Source organism: Microtus ochrogaster, chromosome 16, assembly GCF_000317375.1.
Source record: "Microtus ochrogaster isolate Prairie Vole_2 chromosome 16, MicOch1.0, whole genome shotgun sequence".
Lineage (NCBI taxonomy): Eukaryota > Metazoa > Chordata > Mammalia > Rodentia > Cricetidae > Microtus > Microtus ochrogaster.
In genome coordinates, this window is record NC_022018.1 from 12,214,535 (window position 1) to 12,230,668 (window position 16,134).

General features: G+C 39.9%; 1 protein-coding gene across 2 annotated transcripts in view; it reads right to left on the reverse strand.

Moving 5' to 3' along the window:
• Window positions 1-16,134, reverse strand: part of Fshr (follicle stimulating hormone receptor) — a 172,019-nt gene that overhangs the window by 82,981 nt on the left and 72,904 nt on the right. For both annotated transcript variants that reach the window (XM_005354731.2, XM_005354730.2), the window contains exon 2: window positions 10,659-10,730. In XM_005354731.2, the coding sequence (XP_005354788.1) occupies window positions 10,659-10,730 (72 nt within the window). The remainder of the gene's footprint in view (window positions 1-10,658; window positions 10,731-16,134) is intronic.

Consider the following 16,134-nt stretch of genomic DNA (forward strand, 5'->3'; position numbering starts at 1 on the left):
GCTCTGCACATTACTCCTTAAGAATGCCCATGGACCAGCAATGTTCACTCCGCTCTGGGTTCCCTTGGGGCTTTGTTGCAGGAGTGTCACTGGGCCTTGGCTTCGCAGGGAGGAATGAATAAGGTCTCTTTGTTTCTTTCCAGCAACCTGAATGCTTTCCCATGCTGTGCCCCTTCCAAACTAAGTTCACTCACAATTCTAGCCGCATTTCCCTGAAGAAACCTTATGGTGCTACCCCAACGTGCACTTTCCCTCTGACTTCTGCCCACCACAGACTTCAAGGACACAAGTGATGTATTCAGTCTCCATTCTTGCCTAAGCTATAGATACCCAGCAACAAGGAGTGCTTTGGTCAGTGTGCTCAGATGTTCATACAGTGGCAGGCTCTGGAAAGAGCTGAATGGACATCAAAGTTTTTGGTGCACAGCTATTCCTGGAGCACCAATAGAGTGCCTTTTAAAAATAGCAAGGCACTTTTATAAGTGATAGTAAGACTAGACACTCAGGACTGCTTCAACTATTAAATATTCTCTGACATTGGAAAAAATAATATTCATACTTTTCCCCCATAATGTATCATTGAACTGATAACAAGAGGTGCATATTTTTACATACATTTGGTGCTTGGTTTCTTACTATTTTGTGTATGTTTTATCAACTACCCTGGAATGGAGTGCTCTGTTCCTTTCATGGCACACCACACTTTTTTTTTTAGCATGGGACTAGTATTTGGTGTGCCTTGTTATTCACTGTTGTTTACTACTCCCGGACCAGAAGCATTGGGTTCTGCTGGTTTCTATTGACTCTTACTTTCCATCCAGGCCTCTTTAACCAGCTTTTTTTTTTTATAGTACTTGGAGCCCAGTAGTTGGAATGCTCATTAACATTTGATGTGTCTCATGGTAGGAGCCACTAAGCAGGAGCTCATGAAGTACTCACTGAGGTTAACTAGATGAATTCTTTCCTGGACATGGTAGCACATACCTAGAATTCAGTACTTGGAAAACAAAGATAGGAGGATCCATGCATCAAGGCCAATCTTGTCTGCATAGCAACTCTGAGGCTAGATTGGGTTACATAAGATCCTGACTCTAACACTAACTGACTGTTTTTTTCAAGATGAAGTATTATGTCTTGATCAAAATGTTTTGATTGAGCCTACATAACAGTAGAATGTTAATTTTAAGAGAAGGTCAAGAGGTTGAGAGAAGTAGAGGAAAGAAATGACAAACTCAATAAATTTTGTTGGCTTAAGAAATTTTCTTTTAAAACACATTGACAGCTCAAATTGGTGTGTGTGTGTGTGTGTGTGTGTGTGTGTGTGTGTGGTGTTTGTGTGTGTGCATATGTGTTCACCTGTGTGTATGTGTGAAGGTCAGAGGTCAGTGTTGCTCTCTACCCTATTTCTAATACAGGGGCCCTCACTAAACCTGGTGCTCACTGACTGACTAGAATAATTGATCAGTGAGCTCTGGGGTTCTGCCTGCCTCCAAGTCCTCCCTGATCCTGTCAAGTTGGGCCAATTTTTAATAATGGATGTATTTACCAAAGCATTGGATTAGTCATGGTTTGGATCATACAACCATCTTTTCCAAGAGCATGCTCAATGCTGAGCAAACCACGCAATCACTTATCTCAGCCTCTGTTAATGTGTTGGTGTGGGAAGCTAAGGCATTGACAAGAGCAAGAGGAGTAAGTGAAGCAGGTTGACAACCCAGCAGCGTCGCAGCTGTCACTACAAATCAAATGGAAAACTGTATAAGTTTGTATTTATATACATCCGACTTCTCTCCATTACAGAACATAGTTAATATCCTTCTATACCAGGGGTTGCCTGCTCTACACTTGGTAATGTGTACCACCGAGTGTACTTGGTTCATGCTACCTCCACTGCATGAACTTTGTAATAAGAACACCCAGGCCCTAATCTTGGCCTCACCATTTATCAAACACACGATGCTGGGAAAGGCATATAATCTCTTCAAGTTCAACCTTCTCTCTACAAAAGTGAATTGGGGTGATAGTAGGGTTTCTATAGCTAAATAAGATAATGTATGCAAAGTGATTCCTGTAGTCTTCTAAAAACACGAGCCAACAAATTGTTTTTTTGTCATTGTTGTTCAGCTGTGGGGTGACTCCTGGATATCAGAGACTACACATTGCCCATAGGAGGCAGCAGTGGTCGGCACATCAGCCTTGTCTAATAACTCTCTAATGTACTGACTTCATTTTGGGGTCCAGGAGGATTTTATTGAATTATTGCTTTATGGATGGATTATTCTTCTCTTGGTATGCATGGCTTCTCCTAGAATTGCTCACAAGTAGAACAGAGCAAACACACAGTAGATACATTAATCAGAGGCAGGTGCCTGCAGCTTGAAGATGCTCCTTATAAGCCTCATCCTCACAGACAAATAGGGAGTGACGGAAGTTGCAATCATTCACTCCGTGAACCCTGATGAATCACTTGATGGATTAACTGGTGTCGTCCATCTTTCTGTACTTGTCTTGGGCATTTGACTGGAGTCTATAAATCTCCTTCCTTCAGAGAGTCTCAACCAGTGATCTCTGAATTGACCTTCCTTCCATGGAGTCAGTGTGAGGCTTACTCTCTGTGCTGGGCATGCATTTGTTATAGGGCTTGGGACTGCATTCAGTACACTACCTTACCCTCCTAAACCAAATGCTTGTTTTACCAAATTAAAAAGTTACATTGCACTTGATTTCACTGAGTTTTATATGTTAAATAAAGACAAGAAGGAAGGAGATTTAAGGAAAGGGATGAGACTACATTTTAAAACAACCATGTGAAGACTGACAACAGGCAACTGGATGTCCCCTCTGTCCCTTCTTGATGGAGTGAGTCATGAAAGCACTACATCATGATCATGGGAAAAGCACCCTTTCCCCATATGTAAGTTTTTGTATGGGTGGATGGTCCATCTAGAAATGTTGTATCACACGGATGAAGATACTGCAACTAGTAATTTAGTCCTTCCGAGTTGCTATGTTCTTCCCCTTTTTTCTTTTTATTCTTATTCTAAAGGCCAATTATCTTAGAGGAATTTGCGAGGAGCCTCTTAGGATTTCAAGGTCATTAAGTTCTTTAGATTGTTTTCTTCGCCAAGAGAGAAAAATTAAGAAGAAAAACAATGGAGAATCTGACTTATGCAATGAGTTTGATTGTGATAATTATTCAAAGTGTATCTAATATTAGTTTTAAATTATATAATGTAGTATCACTTCATATATGTACATTTTAAATATATTGATCATATTTTAGTATAGCTAGAGAAATTTTGGGGATAAGAATTGCAAGCTCTAAAGTGGTTTTCTTCTTATAACCAAACCAAACTAAAATGTGTACATGTTTGTGTGTGTGTGTCTGTGTGCATATAGCTCTGTAAGGTTGAAAAAGGAACCGAGATGTTAAAGACGACAAATTGCCAAACTGCCTGTTATTCTATTTCCATTGAGCCCAGCCCCATAATAGCTTCTTTGGAGAAATTTGGGGAGAGCAAAACATAGAAGCACGCATGATTGGAATGAGACACCACTAAGACAATGGAGCATATGTGATATCATTCCTCTTACCTTGCATTTGCTGCACTTTTAATTTAGCAAAGAACCCTCATGTTCATGTACAAATTACATGTTTGCAAAGCATTTGACCTCGAACGTTGCTATGCACAGACTCTTTAGAGCTTCGGAGCCCCTGGGATGGCTGACTTCCACTGCATTCACATACGCTCTCCTCTGGCATTTATCTCTCATCCTTGTGCATTTCTTTCCATGGCTATTTAAATTCTGAAGTGGACTGAGCTGTAAAAACACATCCCTGGTCATTTGGTGTCTGTGTGGGCTGCCCAGGGTGAATCTGAGTCCTGCAAGGGAGATTATGAAGTGTTAGACTCAGTCAGTTTGTTTGCTGAAGAGGGGACAGGTGAGTAGGCCCAGAGTCCATGTGAGTCTTTGGCTGTCTAGAGCATCTTATTAAGTCATATAAATGTCCCAGGTGGATGCAGTTGGGATGGGCATGGGCCAAATGAGGAAATAAAAATAAATAGTTTGTGCATTGATTTAGCTTGCCTTTAGATCACATCTTCTCTTTCTTTTAATACTATCCTATTAAAAAATAACTAGCAAGAGTCTCCAGAGCAGAGTCATGAGGATATTAGTAACTTGAGTATCATGCTGCCTTAACTGTATTTTCTCTGGGTAGATACAAACATCGAGTTACTGACAGGGCAGAAAAGGAGGACAGTTTATCTTGTATATCTGTGAGAGCTGTTTTGAGGCCTCTCGCACAGCCCACCTTTACCAAGAAAGGTCAGAAGGGCAAAGTGTGCTGATGCAGAAATCTTAAAAGCTAGAGATGTCTCAGCTGTTGATTACAAAATGGAAGATAACTGTGCTTTCTGGCAAGCTAAAACCGCCTTGAGTAGTATCTGTCAAGTCTCTCCACTTGGCTGCTGAATGTGAGATGCCAAGAAGGAACCAGAGTGAATCACGAATGTGTTGGAGAATGACATGGCAAAGGAGATGGGAGATCTCAGGTGGAAGATGTGATTAAGGGAAGCAGTGCTTTCCCAAGGGAGAGATGCACAACCCACACCTTGGCTACCGAGAGCTTCACAGTCCACTGTGGAGCTTTTGCCCCTACCCTTCCCCAACCTTTCCCCCTTAAAATCCTTCCTATCCCAGGACTTCCCACTCGGGCTTCTTGGATGAAATATAAGTGACTGAGGTGTGGAGAGTAGTAATGCAGTAATTGGGATGATCTTCCAAAATTAGGAACCCCATTTTCCTTCTCAGACTTGGCTGTTCTTTTGCCAATATAGAAAAGAAATAAAAGCAGAGCAAATGAGCAAAAACCCCTGGATAGGAATATAAAGTTAATAAATTATTACCTTCCTGAACTTGGCAGTTGTTAGATATTATAGAGGTCAATTTTAAGGACCCTCTTAGAAACAGCTGAAGGCAAGGAGACTTATGGGAAATTCTAGACCACAAGAACAGGAAAGGTGGCAAGAAAAGAGCATCTGCATTCTCGTTTGAAGCAATCAATACAAAGAAGATACTTCTTTTCAGAACATTTACAAAGAACAGAAATGACATAGGACCCATTTTCTGCACACTAACTCTTCTTGACCTGACTTAGTAATGACAACTTAATGGATCCCACTCTTATTATGTTCATTGGCAACTTACTACGCAAGTCTCAGCCTACGAATTCTCAGAGCTACGTAACTCTTAGTGGAAGTGAGTTGGTGCAGTAGAGCTGGAAAGAGGAGGAAAGAGGAGCACTCCAAGGAGAGGCTTCCTTTGCTCTGAAGCTCATTCAGCACAAAACCACTTGGGACTCGGTTTCTGAGGGTGCAGATGTTCAGGAACAGAAGCCCTCTCCACTAGTAAGTTTCACACGACACCAAATAAAGCTTCAATAGCCTTTGATTCCCCTGAGTTCTCTAACTTTATAGAGTAATTCTGTAAAATGACAGTTGCAGTGCTTATGATGTGGTTGGTTGAGAAAGGGTACTTGCCATTCATCCTGACAAGCTCATGAGTTCAAGACACTGGGCCACACACATGTGTACATGGCTTGTGTGCACCTACATGAATACACATATAGATTAGACAAATGTAGTAAAATATATACAATAGTGTTTGCCAATACAATATATCTCTTTTTCATTATTAATTAGAATTTATTATATGGCTATAACTATTCTAGAGGTACATTAACATCATTACGGAAGCATGAAAAGAGCTACTGTTTGTATCTATCATAGAAAGTGGAATTAAAAACATTCCCAAATATTCAGATATGTGGTTTTCCAAAGGCCCGTGGGATGGTGGTGGTAAAATGCGACCAGTATCTTAGAGGCACTGAACTTCTTTCCCCATCTGGAATCTACCAAGTCCATCCTGGCCTCCCATTTTCCGCAGACACCTATGGATTTGACATTGCCTCTTTCTTGCTAATTTCAGCAAATAGGACCTAAGGCCTTTCTTCATTAATTGTAAGAAGCGTAAAGGGCTGGATTACGAAGGGTCTCAAGGACCCTTGTAAGGAAGTGTCAAGAGGGCAAAGCAAGAGAACTCAGTTGTCCTCACTGCTGTAGTTTCCTGACTTGTTTCCTTTCTTTTCATCTGTCCAGAGTGAGCCCCAAGGACTGAGAATCAGGAGGAGCCTCGGCTTTGTCTAGCGTCTGGGCACCTGTGCTCACTCTAGATTCCCTCTGTTAAACCAACTTTTCCCTCTGTAATCTGGCCCTGGAGGCTGTAGTGTCAGGCCAGTGTGCTTGTTTTTATATGCAAATAAATCACTTGATTATATTTCTTGTCCTTATGTTATCATGAATATTTCAAATGAATTTTATATGGTTCATATTTATGGTTTGGGAGCTATTTTACTTTTTGGCTCACTGCCGTCTCATCTGCATATACCATATCTCAGGTGATGTTGATTGGTCTCATTTACATATTCATCATACTCCTATTTTCAAACATATTTTGTTATAAACTGGCTTTTCTTTCCTCCCTCCTGTGTTATAATAGCACGTAGATGTGTTTTTAAATTGTACTCATTTCCATACATAATTTTTCTGGTTACCATAAATCACCACATTGTCACCTACTCTCCCCACTTTATTCAGTACAATCTTCACACTTTATACCAAGCTGACATATGGCTCCAAAGTAATTAAAGACAATGTAAACAGTTTACAGTGCACTTTGCAAAGCCACTTCACATTGCAGAGAGTTTAATGATTTCCATTTACTCCCAGCAAGTCCCAAAGCAACGAAGAGTTGGGAGGCTTGAGATAAGGATGCTGATGAAGGCTAGAACGTGAACAGTGGCTCTGTCATTGTTAATGGGGAAGCTTCTGTTTTACCCAGAAGACTCTCCTGCTAACTTTTCACAAAAACAGAACTGGGTTAATGAACCAGGAAGACTCATCTGCGAGGGTTAGGATGTATACTCAACTCTCCTTTCTTTATTGATAGAAAAAGCATGAATCTTTTGTTATTGTAAGGAGGAAGAGATGTAAGTCCATCAGTGTTATGGATACAGAATGGGAGGTTAAGGTGCTAGACAACATTATGAATGAAGAGGTATCGTTAACACTTATATAGCTGGTTGATAGTTGGATGCTCATACAGCATGGGGGTGAGGGAAATAAAGATGTGCAATCTCAGAATCTGGGTAATCTAGCATGAACACAAAGCACATTCTACTTTGGAATATCCAATAAGAAGCTAGAACTAATGGGCCAAGCAGTGATTTGATTAATACAGTATCTGTGTGGCTATTTTGGTTCTGGATGGCTAGGGTGAACAAGCAAACTCCCAACAATAGGAATCTATAGGCAGATAAGCATGAGAGTCTATGCAGATACTGGTAATTATATGGTCAAAATTAAAATACAGTCCAAGATAAAAACTACATAAGAAGTTATGTGCAAAACCTGTGCTGTGAACATTTGTTAGACTCTTTTTTGTTCTGAGAGGCAGAAGAAAATAAACTCTCAACAGGCTTAAGGAAAAGAAGGGAATTTAATGGTTCATTAAACTCTATGTTCAGAGAGAAAGAACAGCTTTAGAAACAACTTTATTCAGGTTCTAGTGTCTTTAGGACTTGGGCTCTCTCTGAGTCTTTCTTTCTATTATGTGAGTTTTATCCTCATCAACACCCATAGTGGATAGATGGTGACAATTGTCTGTCTTCACTTCTTTGTGGCATTCTATTCCTAAAAAAAGATCTGACTTTTTCATTGCTCAATTCTATGAAAGCCTCAAGATTTATGACTTGCCCAGATTACAGAAGCACTCCTCTAGCAGTCACTGAAGCTAAGAGACGTGGTGTTCAAACTGCCTGCCACCTAAGTTATGAGCTCATCTCCAGAGCTGGAAATGTCTCCTTCAACCACGTGTACTTAGTGTGAGGGAGAAAAGACCTACAAACAAAACAATCCGCTCTGCTGCGGGGGTGCGTGACATAGTAGAAACTCTGATAAGCGGGTAAACAAGGTCTGCAAAAAAAAAAAAAAATTAGTTCTGCCATGAAGAAGAGTAGTGTCTCTGTGTGCTTGGGGAAGACTTCTGGAGGAGAACTGAGAGCTGAAGGATAGTAGGATTTTCTGATTAGCATCCTCATCACAGTATTTATTGTACTTAACTTTCGCTGAGGACTTCACCATGTGGCAGGTACCAAATGAAGACTGCTGCAATCATCACTTGCCCCATCCTCTCCCAAAGTCATTAGATCTGGCAATATTAGTTGTTGCTTGAGACCTTTGATAATTAGACAGTTTTGAAGAATCTGTAGCCAAGTCACAAGTGAGCGCAGGTGAAGAGGTGACTGAATGGGAGGGCGGAAGGAGGGCAGGAGAGGGTATTCTTTCAGTGGTATTCATGGTGAAAAGAGAGGTAAATGCATGGCGGGAAGGGAACATTTAGGAGAAAGTGTTTCCCTTTTCTCCTTTCAGTAAGGATAGGAGAGAAACATGGTCATATGCAGAATGAATTGAAGAGATATACGGAGAGGGAGATATTGGAGATGAAGCCAGTATTTATTAAATGTAGGAAGTAGGTTAAAAAATAAAGACTTTTACTTTAGGTGAAAAGGATGGTCGTAGGAAGGAGATGAGAACTTAGCCGTGACAAAACAGGATGTGAGACAGTCTGGGGATGGTGATCCTGGGGACTGCGGGAGCAGGTGGCTTTCTGAGACCTGCGGGATAGAGGGTGACGCTCAAGGTGAAAAGAGTTCAACGCCAAGTGTAGTTGCACTTTACACCTCATTGCAATTGGCTCAGCTAACTTATAAAGACAAGAGGCAACAGATGCTGTGTGGCGACACTGTTACTGAACCAGCTGCCTCGTTGCTTGTATTATTGTGATGTCAGCTCGCTTTGGCCAGCTCTTTAACCATACAATGGTCTCGTTAATGCTGAGTTTCCTGTGAGGGGCCAGCCATATTTGTCAGATAAAATTTTATGAGGTGGGTTATTTTTGATAGTCATTATTTTTGTATCTACGCGAGTGGTAGGATGTTTGGGGGATCCAGGAGTGCTTCTAGTCATCTAGTATATGTCACATCATTGGCCAGGCATTGGCTAGTCTACCAAGGAACAACTCGCAAACTCTATGACTTTCGTGGTAAGCTCTGTTAAGATGAGTGCCCGTCCTTGTGTTGAATATCTCTACCAGCTGAGAACATTGGAAGACAGAACATTTTAAACTGAACTCTCAACTAATATGACAATGAAGTTCTCCTTCTCAAATACAGAATGAGGAAGCAAAGGCCTTAAAGGCGACCTCAAGATTACATAGTCAGTTTTACGGAAGCTAGCAATTAACCAGGACTCTGGCCACTGTCTTGCAAGCAGATGGTTTAATTATGAAAGCATGGGGCTTTCCTCCCTACTTTGTGTTCCATTTGTGAATAGATTATGTTCTCTCTCCCCTGGACATCAGCAAGAAATTGTCTTAAAGTGGGGGGACCAACTAGGTGGGAAAATCCTACAGCTTCCAGGAGAAACACATGAGCTGGAGGGTAGCTTTCACCTTATTGCCATAAAAATATTTCCTTTTCTGAAAACTCAGTACATCTCTAACTGTATCTACTGACATGTAAGTATTGAATCCTGGCTGTGTCATTGCAGAGAGCATGTCTCCCTTTTAAAACCCTCCAGGGAAGCCAAAAAGGCTTTCAAGGGAAGGGCATATTACTTGTCGTGTGAGAGGATTCACTCTGGGTTTACTCTTGCACCCCGCCTTGAGAAAATTCCATTTGGAGTCTACTCTATGTTAAACTACATCAATAAAAGTCAGTGTTGCTACAGCAAAGGAGACTTCTTGGGCAGTCCTGCAAATGTTCTCAATACTTACACATGTTTGCGAATCAGTGACTATTAATTGTGCATATGACTCAGAAACCAGAAGTCTAAATGCTAAGGACAGAGACGTTAGCCCTTGCTGTTGATTCAAAACTAACCAGTGCTAGTAGGAGGATGTCTTTAAAAGAAAAAGGCTGTAAACAGAAAAGAAATAATTTCTTTTATGAGTTATCTAATCTATGGGCCCTGGAAAGTAAATCATTTTGCAAAACCACACGAGTGATGGAATATTAGCAATTGTTTCTAACCACCATTGGTAAGAAGCATGATAAGAAAGGAAAAGGGAAGGCATGCAAAAGATTTTTGGAACACCGAGTGACTTTTAAATGCAGTTCTTCCCAAGGAATAGAGGTTCTAGGATGTGTTCTTAACCACCAGATCTATAGGTGCTCAGGACTTACATACAGCACTATAGGACTTATACATAACATGCATAATCTTCCCACATAGTCATGCATACTGCAACATAAATCAATTTTAGCTTACTTGAAATACAGAATACAATGCAAACCTACATAAGTAGTTGTATTATTACTGTATCAGTTATAGAATAACAATAATAAGAATCATACACATACATACACACATCAGAATATTTTCTCCCAAATATGTTCAACCCACGCTTTGTTGAATCTACAGATAAGGAGTCATTGAAAAGGACGGACACATGTATAGAACATCATGTTAGACATGGCACAAGGTCACCACCCATGGCTCACCTGGGGCATTCACACAGCAACATCAGATACCTACATTTTCTCTAGGTCCTCAAATCCAGAAAACGATCCTTTTGGGATGACTCGAAGCTTGGTGAGCACAAACCTCCTGAAAAGAGAGTGGGTATAAAGCATTATAATCCACCGGATCATAAACAATTGAGTGCTTGATGAATTCCATCAGGTAACACAAACACACATGGGATGCCTGCCACGAGAATAAGGCTTCAGATTGTTTCCCATCGTTCCCTTCCTCACAGAAAAGCACTCGTGCAGGTTCTGTTTCAAGAAACACCGAATAGCAGAGATGAGCAAGGGTTGGAGCCAAGGCCTGCCTGTCAGTCATGAGACCCTTCTACACATTTTCCTCCACACATACGGAGCTGACCTTCCATCCCATTCATCAGGGGAAAGGGGAATCACATGTTCACTGCAGTGAGCGCACCTGCTGCCAGTCCTCCTGGTACCATGGGTGAGCTGTCCAGCATCGTGCCCAAGAAGAGTCCCTCCCACCCATACTCCACCATTTCCCGCTCCTCCAGGAAAACACTCCAGCAAATCTCCCCGCCTCTTTCATACATCTCGTGCTTGTATGTCCCCCCTCTGCTGAATTTCACCATCCATATACAAGTATGTCACTGTTTTCCCTGTTCATGAAATCCTCTCTTTGCTGCAGCCACTTCTGGTTTTCTGACATCTCTTTTGTTTGAAATGTCTGTCTCACCCTTGTGACAAAACAACTCCCATAGGGTCCTGCTCCTCTCCTGACTCAGGGAAAATACAAACTGCTTACAGTGGCATTCCGAACCTCACAGAAGCTTCCAGCTCTCTGTTCTCTAGCTCCTTTAACCTCTTGTTTGCTTCAAAGTTTGCTAAACAGCTTAATCAATAGTAAGAGTTTGCAATGCATGCGCTCAGTAACATTTTCAGGTTCATCCTCCCATCATGCCCGCAGACAGCCTCCTGACTTGCCCCTCATCTTCCATTCTCTCAAAATTCACCTTCTCAGCTGGGTTTTTTCCAAACTCTCTATGTAAAATGACAACCCCCCTGACATGCCCCCTGGCCCACTTCCCTGCTTAAAATTTTCCTCATGATCCTTCTGGCATGTTGTACATTTTTCTTTCTTGCCTGCCTGTTCACACAATTGTCTCTTCCCCTTGAGAGGCGTGAGAGTTCCACAGGGGCAGAGACTGTTTTCCGAGTTGTCACCTAGACCTGGCACATCACAGCTCTCTCTGAATGGGTTTTTACAACACTGGTGCCTGACAGGAGAGCAAAGCAAGGAAGGTTTAGGAAATGCTTCAAGCATAAGCTGTCTTGCATGCTTAAAGTCGGTCTGGAGTTTCAGATGTTCTGAGCTGCAGTGTGGGCATGCAAGCCTTTTCTCTCCTGTTGTTTGAGCTTGGCTATTGCATGCTCCTGCTCCGTGATGAGAAGCCATGGGAGAGACCAATTCTCCTGTTTCCTACCACTTCTGTAGCTCTAGTAACAGGCTTCTTTTCTAAAAGTTTCAAGGACCACACCTGTATTAGGTTGTTCAAGGTTATTAAAACAATTAAGATTTTTTAAAAGTCTATAAAATTTATTATTAAAAACTTGAAAAACAAAACAAAAGCAATTCACACAACAGACCCAAAGTCTATACATCTCAATGAACTTCTACATAGTTGAATAGTCATTTGGAATGGAAGCTATGTAGGGTCACACTGGATTTTACACTCTCAGTTCTGAACATATTTTTATGTGCTTTTACACTTGAAAGCAGTTTTTAAAAAGAACAATTTTCATTTTTCTCCAGAAGTCTTAAATAAATCATAACAGATATCACTTTAACATGTATGGCTGTGCTTGTACAAAAGTGTCAAAAAATTCTCAAAAGCCCAAAGTAAGAAACTGAATCCCAGATGTTATTCTAAGCAAGTTTGAGTTCAAATCAGAATCTGAAGAGGGAGGGGAGAATGAGTTTGATTTCCAGATTTGGTAACCAAGGAATTTGTATATGGATGGATGGCAAACTGGTCTGCCAGGTAACAGAGGGTAAATGCAAAGTCTCTGCCAACCTCTTCTCCTCTCCCTCCCTCTTCTCCTCTCCCTTCCCCTCAACCCTTGCTCTTATAGTCATTTTTCCCCCTTATCTTATATGCATCCCAGAAAGAAATGAACAGAAAATACAGGCTAGTCAATTTTCATTGAAATAGCACCCAGGAAATACTCCATAATTTGTGGAAAGCTATAAATCCTCAGATTCAGAAAACCCAAGCTATCCTACAAAAAGAAACCAAATTTCATTGCTAGATATCTGAGAATAAAAACTATGGATCTATAAGAGAGATTAAAGCAAAAAGAGAGAAAAAGACAAAATATCTTCAAAGGGAAAGAATTAGAAAAATTTGTAAGAATATCTTCAAAACTATTAGAGAAAAGCAATTGTTAATTTAGAATTATGTGACTAGAAAATTACCATTTAAATATGAGGGTAAAGTAAAGACAAAAGGATGAATTTAATTAAACACTAAAAACTTTTAGCTAGATAATTCCTTTAGATAATAAGAAAACTTAATTCAGTAGGAAGACAGACACTCATATGCATACACACACTGTGGAGTCTAAAAATTAGTACCCTTCATTGACTAGGTGGGAATTCATAATAGTCAGAAAACCCACCAAGTCAATAAGCAATACTAAAAGATATTGACCCTGAACTAAGTCACAGAGCAAATTAGTGTGAAAATAAAGAACTTTCTTGGCAAGAATGCAATTGCTCAGTCACTTAGAAAACAGTAGAAGATAATCTATTCCTTTACCTCAACACAATACACCCATATGGAAAATCAACACAAAATATTTGCACTCCTTTAAATCACACAAAGAAGAAATTACAATCATAAGATGATTTGGGGTAATATAAGAAAATAGAATATAAGTAGTTAAGCTTCTACTCATACACAGCTTTCAGCTTTAAATTTTTATAGCATTAGAAGGGACAGAAAGACAGAATATTAATGAGCTAAGCTTCCTTCAGAAGAAACCAGCAGAAGATGGATTGAACTGTTGAAAGAGAAAAACTGTAAGGCAGTGTTTCCTCATTCTATTCCTGGATAGAATTTAAAGTGAAACCCAAAAGCAGTATGATAAGAAACATTGGCGTGATTATTGGTATTGATTGTCAGCTTGACAGGATCTAGAATCATGCAGAAGATCCTTTCAATGTGTCAGTGAGCGAGTTTCTAAACTGTTAAGTGCGGTTAGAAGTCCTTTATTTAAATGTTGGTGCAATCTTTTAATTGCCTGGGGTCCCAGACTGAGTAAAAAGTAGCAAGCAAGCTGAGCACTAGACTTGATCTGCTGGATTCCTTGCCATGAACACAAGGCAACAAGCTGCCTCAGGATCATGCCACCGCGTGAGCCACTGATACCTTAGTTGATGTCTTAGTCAGGGTTCTACTGCTGTGAAGACATCACAAGCACATCTCCTCTTATAAAAGAAAACATTTAATTGGAGCTTATTTAAAGTTTCAGAAGCTTAGTCCATTATCATCGTGGTGGAAAGTCTGCTGGTATGTATGGGAACATGTTCCTGGAGAAGCAGCTGGCAGTTCCATATCTGCATCCACAGGCAGCAGGAAGAGAGGGACTCTGGGTTTGGAACAGGCTTTTTGAAAAACTCAGAGCCTACCCCCAATGATACACTTCCTGCAACAAGGGCACACCTCCTAATCTTTTCAAATGATGCCTCTTCCTGGACCAAGTATGGGGGTCATTCTCACTCAAACAACCACAGTGGACTATCCCTTCAAACTGTAAGATGAGCAAGCTCTTCTTCCCTTTTCAGGTATTTGATTGCAGTAAAGAGAAAACTAATTATTAGTGATACAGTTGGGGACACGAAAGACTGTCAATGAATATCAATATAATTGCTGAAACAAGAGTCTGGCAACAGAGAAGTTTTGGGAAGATGAAACACCCAGGAGACACTACAGCTTGATAAACAGTCCTTGAGCGAGAGCAGTTTGACATATAAATTTTGACTTTTTATGATGATGTAAAGGCAATATGCTTTCAGGAGAAGCTATAATTCTAATTTTATATTTTGGTCTTTTCCTGGCTACCATTGTGAGCCACCAAAATGAGCCATAGCTCCCTATAGAAGCAAGCCATGAGGGTAGGAAAGGAAACAACAGACATTTTACAGTGGGTGCTTGTTCTTGGGTATTATTTGAGGGTTGTTTTTAGACTAGCTCACATCCTTGAGGATAGCAAAAGCCGTGAATACTCAAGTAAGTACTTCTTATAATGTATATATACATATGCATATCTAGCTTATATATGCTTTTCTATATACTACTTATCTCTAATTACTTATGGTATCTAACACAATGTAAATACTGTAGGTTTGAGGAATGTGACATTAGCATTAAAAAATCTTTCTGGTCCAAGGTTGATTTGGTACATAGTACAGATGCCCGACTATTATGTGTTGTCACTGTTTTTCTGGATATACGTATTCAAAAAATGCATTAAATATTCATCAATTTGTCATTAAATACGCTTTGTATTAAATGGTGTTGTCCAACCACAGGGCAGTTTAAGTGTTCTGGGTGTGTTTAAGACAGGTCAGGCTAGGCTGTAATGTTTGGTAAGTTAAGTGTGAGAATGCAATTGTTTTTAACTGAAGATAGATTCTTTTCATAAAATATATCTAATTATGGTTCCCCCTCTCCCAACTCCTCCCAGATCTTCCCTACCTCCTCAAATGAAACTTTAAATTTCAATATTATCAACTGATTAAATGGATTTATTCATGGTGAGTCAAAAAGCATCTGTATTTATAAAGTTTATCATTACATAAACTTTCCATTTTATAGCTTTAAAGTTAAGATTTGCTCTGTTTATTTCTAGAATGAGCAAGAAATTATTTTTGTAATATTTACGGTTTAGTGTAGTGGTTTAAAGATCTCATAATTCTAGGGCTGAAGAAATGATCCAACAGTTAAGGGCACTGGTTACTGTTCCAGGGAATTGGGTTTAATTTTCCGCATACATATGATGGTTCACAACCATCTATAACTCCAGTTCCAGGGAATCTGATGCCCTCTTCTGGCCTCTGAGGGAACTATGCACATATGTGGTATACAGACATATACACATATAATTAAAATACTTTCATAATTCTATCATTAATGACAATTATTAGAGGCAATTATGTTTGCTTGAATGTTTATTGAAGACAGTTGAATTGCTAACACTGTAAAATGTATTAATATACCAAGTTTATTTTAATCCACAATTTCTGATAATTCATTATGGTTTTGTTACTCTAATTATATTAAACTAATTTCAAAAGCATGGACAGATTTCTCCTAAGTAAAGAGCAAAGATAAAAACATTATTGTTGATAAGTTTTCATTTTAGGAATAAGGAACATGAGACTAACAGAATAACTTTAAAACACATTGCAAAGTTTAAGTTAACCTTCAGAGAGTAAACAAAAAACAATTCAAAAGTAAGAG